General features: G+C 50.4%; 1 protein-coding gene across 2 annotated transcripts; it reads left to right on the top strand.

The window, feature by feature from the left end:
- On the top strand, positions 1-1,671 carry LOC113215046 (uncharacterized). Of its 2 annotated transcripts, none has more exons than XM_026434598.2 (5): positions 1-114; positions 377-428; positions 630-843; positions 965-1,163; positions 1,278-1,671. In XM_026434598.2, the coding sequence occupies exons 1-5, from the start codon at positions 100-102 to the stop codon at positions 1,494-1,496; spliced, it is 699 nt and encodes a 232-aa protein (XP_026290383.1). In that variant the 5' UTR covers positions 1-99; the 3' UTR covers positions 1,497-1,671. The 2 variants fall into 2 exon arrangements, with proteins under 2 accessions (XP_026290383.1, XP_026290384.1); XM_026434599.2 differs by having other exon boundaries at positions 7-114; positions 380-428.
- Positions 1,672-3,932: the final 2,261 nt, after the last annotated feature.

The raw sequence follows: 3,932 nt of genomic DNA, 5'->3' as shown, positions 1-3,932 counted from the left end.
GGAAGAACTCTTGTTCTTCTTTGGATCCGGTTTGCTTCAGGTGAAATACCCTATTGTGAACATCGGGGCATTAACAGCACAACGCGCTAGCCGGGCAGAATGGCCAGCTTCACGGTAAAAACAATGTCTCATTTTTATTTTTATTTTTTTTGAGGAAACAGGGAAAACTTTGAGGAACTCCCATATTTGAGGGTCCTCCTATCTCCCATTAAATTTTGAGAATGAATCTTCTCAAAAAATAAGGAAAACCCCCCAAATTTTTTAAGGAAACTCCTCGAAATCTGAGGAGTTTTCGTTAAACTATAGGGGAGTTCGTCGAAGTTTTCCCATTTCCTTCGAAAAAAGAGACATTGTTTTTACCGTGTTAACCCTACAGCAGCACGCGATAACCGCGCTTGCCCTGCTGGCGACACAATACTTTACTGTCGGTAAGTCTGTGAAAGACCACGAATGGAAACATGTTTAAATGGAAAGTATTTTTTTTTTTTATCAAAAATATCGAAGCAATAGCAACGAATGTCATACCGAAGTGTTCAGTTTGCCGCCTCACCTCATTTTTGCACTTTGTTTTCATTTTCATTTGTTCTAATTGATTGTTTTCGCATTTTCACTCGGTCGATATTTTTTAGAGGCAGCGAAGTTTACCATCGTTAATAGATGCCCCTACAAAGTGTGGCCGGCGACCGGTGGTGCACCGTGGGAGGGCTGGGCCCTCGAGCCACAGCAGTCGATCGATGTGTACCGAGACGCGGGCTGGTCGGGCCGCTTCTGGGCAAGGACCGAGTGCAACTTCAATCAAGCTGGAGAGGGAGGCTGCAAAACAGGGGATTGCAACGGATTGAGGTACAATGAGAGAGAAAGATATGTTTTATAACATTTTGTGTATTTTTCAAACAAGCCCCACGGTCCGCATGTTTTGAGGTGAAATGGCTGGTACAGTAATGAATGTTGTCTCGATATACAGTTGCCGCGCTGGTGGCGCCCCGCCCGCGTCGCTGGCCGAGTTCACACTGGCAGGATTCGGCGGCATGGACTTCTACGACGTCAGCCTGGTGGACGGCTTTAACATCCCCGTGAGCGTGCGCTCCCAGGGCGGGAGCGGTTCCTGCAGGGAGACCAGTTGCAAATTTAACATCAACAGTGTGTGCCCACCAGAGCTCCAGGTAAGAGGCGAAAAATGGTTTGCAGTGTGTGTGCATATCGTCACCCTGCTCTACGTGTCAAGAACGACTTCCACCACCGCAAAGGGTCAAAAATTTAAATGTCTTTTCCTATAGGATAAAGGTGGAGCTGCCTGCAAGAGCGCCTGCCTCGCGTTTGGAGACCCCAAATACTGCTGCACTGGGGACTTCAACGATCCGAACAGGTGCAAGCCGACTCACTATAGCGAGTTGTTCCATAACCACTGTCCAGACGCCTACAGCTACGCCTACGACGACTTGCGTGCTACCTTTACTTGCTCCAGAGCAGACTACACCATTACTTTCTGCCCTTGACATCCATGACATAGACCGCTATATTACAGTGCTGGGTACACTTGGATTCCTAGTCATGAATGTGTACCTTGTACCTTTTGTTATTCTTCTTTAAACCTCTGCTTGAGTAATGCACATCACATATGTCGTTCAGCAGCTCAATTAAAATAAAGATTTTTGGTTTTTGCGTGGGAAACCGTTTTTGGTTTGTTTGTCACTGCACATTTCTCATGTCTGATAATAACGCCCGCTGCTCGTGGGTAGTATGCACCATCTACGGGTACTATCACTCAACAAAAATAAAATCGATATAAAATCAGTGGATAGCCTTCAGAAAGTCAGGAATATATATCGGAAGAAATCAGGGACAAATCAATGGAAAAATCAGTAGAAACAAAAGAAATCAGAGCAAATCAGGAAAAATCGGGGGGAAAAAACAAGTAACATAGGAAAACCCGATTGGATTTATGGGATTTACCGAGGGGGCAATAACTCCGAATTCAAATGTACACATGATTCCCGGAATCCATCATTCCCGTTGATTCCCATTGATTCCCGTTGTGATTCTCATTGATTTCCGTTGGTTTCCGTCGTGATTCTCATTGATTCCCGCTGATTCCCGGGCCGGTGTGTACACATGATTCCCAGAGTTATTGCCCCCTCGGGATTTACAGTGAAGTGCAGTCCTGGGATGCACCGTGCCGCCACCGTCCGACTCTCCCTCTGTCACCTCGAAAGGGGTCCAGAGAGTCCAGACCCTCGCGGGCCGCCTGCCCTATCCGCCCGCGACCTACTTTCATGTAACGGCTTGAACCTCTTTCATTACTTGGGTCCTACGCGTGCTTCCTTGTCGAGTTTTGGGGATGACGATCATATAATGATCCGACCGGATTATCACTGGGCCTGACGAGCGGAGGCTGGGCGGGGCGGGGCTAGGCGGGGACACCTCATCCCTTCCGTTCCGCTGCGTTTGTTTTAGAGGCAGGTAGAAGCTCGAGTACTAACGACCCTGCAGCAGCGCCCCGGTCCCCCACTCCACGTGTGCAATCTGCGTCGAAAGGCAGGGCGAATCACGAAATCATGCCTACGTCACCCCCGGGCTTCCTCCTTTACCGACGCTACAGGTCAATTCATTTCTTACACTCCGGAAGGACGCCCCCCCCCCCCAACATCCACTGATCGAGATGAAGCAGCTCGATGATTTAGTTGATTTCCAAGACGCCAGGTAGAGAGGATATCGCCACGGTTGGCGATTCGTCGCGAGTCCTCAGATTCAGTCTTGTGTGTGTGTTTGGGGGGCTCGTCCCTCCCCATACACGACTCGGTAAACAAGCCTTGTTTGCCTTTGTGCTGTGTGCCTATCGCGGGATTGTTTTCTCACACCCTCACACCGGGATATGGCGTTAATCAGTGCGAAGAGAATGCAGTTTGAACACGGCTTGTTACGCAGCACAGGATGACGGCTCTGGTCGGCAGCGGATTCCCTATGCGTACTGCGGAACATTTTTTTAAATCTCCGTCTTCGGTCTGTGTTGCGCCCAACGAATAGGCAACCCGCCCGCACGGCTGCTCACGGTGCAGCATGACTGCACAGCGTGCCGGGTCTCGAGCCGTTGGAGTGAGACACTACGACACCCTGCATCGTGCAGTTTTTACTTTTTACCATGTATTTTCTTGAGAGGTCATCATCCCTGCCGAGGCGTACATTTCTCTGTCGTATACTTACTTTCTCTGTGCACACGTTGCGGACAAAATAAATAATAAATATCTGAATTGTAGGGCAAGGCGGTGGGGGGCGTGGCCGTCGATACGTGTTGTTTGTCGGCTTATGTGTCGGTGTCCCTCTGCGCCCCCGGCGCCAACGGCCGCCCCCCGACACCTCAAGCGCCGCCGCCGCCGCCGCCGCCCCCGCCGACAAGCCGCCTTGTCATTTGGCCCAGGGAGGCCGCCGACAACGGCTCCCGTTGGGTCGCACCCGGAAGTAAAGTGGGGAACTGCTCTGCGCGGCCGTGGGAGTCATGTCGGCGTGAGTGAGGCGTCACCGGGGCTAACTGAGCAGCTTGCGACTCGCGACGACAGCGAATCAACCAAGGGAAAGGGACATCAGCACACGAGGTATGGCTCGTTTCCGGCGAAAAACAAGCTGCAACAACACCAACGGCAGCAAAACCGTTAAATTACTCCCATTTTCAATAAGGAAACCCCCAACTCCATCAACCCCTGGATCTCCTCCTTCCTATTTCCTCGACGAGACGAAAAATCGCTCCACGTCGTCGCTAAAAACTACTCGACGTGAAACATTAACCAACAACATCCTCCTAACCAACCTTTGCTGCCCTGCTTGTGGGGGATGTAGAAGAGCAGCAGCGAGACAGAGAGAGAGAGAGAAAAAAAATTACATTTAATAATAATAAGCCGAGACGTTGTGCTCACGCCCCTGCCGGGGATATTGATTGG

This window comes from Frankliniella occidentalis, unplaced genomic scaffold (genome assembly GCF_000697945.3).
Source record: "Frankliniella occidentalis isolate FOCC.00 unplaced genomic scaffold, Focc_3.1 Scaffold24, whole genome shotgun sequence".
Taxonomy (NCBI): domain Eukaryota; kingdom Metazoa; phylum Arthropoda; class Insecta; order Thysanoptera; family Thripidae; genus Frankliniella; species Frankliniella occidentalis.
Note: the sequence above shows the minus strand (reverse complement) of the source record. Positions and strands in the feature narration are given on the sequence as shown.

Bases quoted from the DNA above. Each gene is read 5' to 3' on its own strand.
- LOC113215046 (XM_026434598.2), top strand. The intron at 844-964 runs GTACAATGAGAG...CTCGATATACAG, and splicing joins GGGGATTGCAACGGATTGAG to TTGCCGCGCTGGTGGCGCCC. The intron at 1,164-1,277 runs GTAAGAGGCGAA...CTTTTCCTATAG, and splicing joins TGTGCCCACCAGAGCTCCAG to GATAAAGGTGGAGCTGCCTG.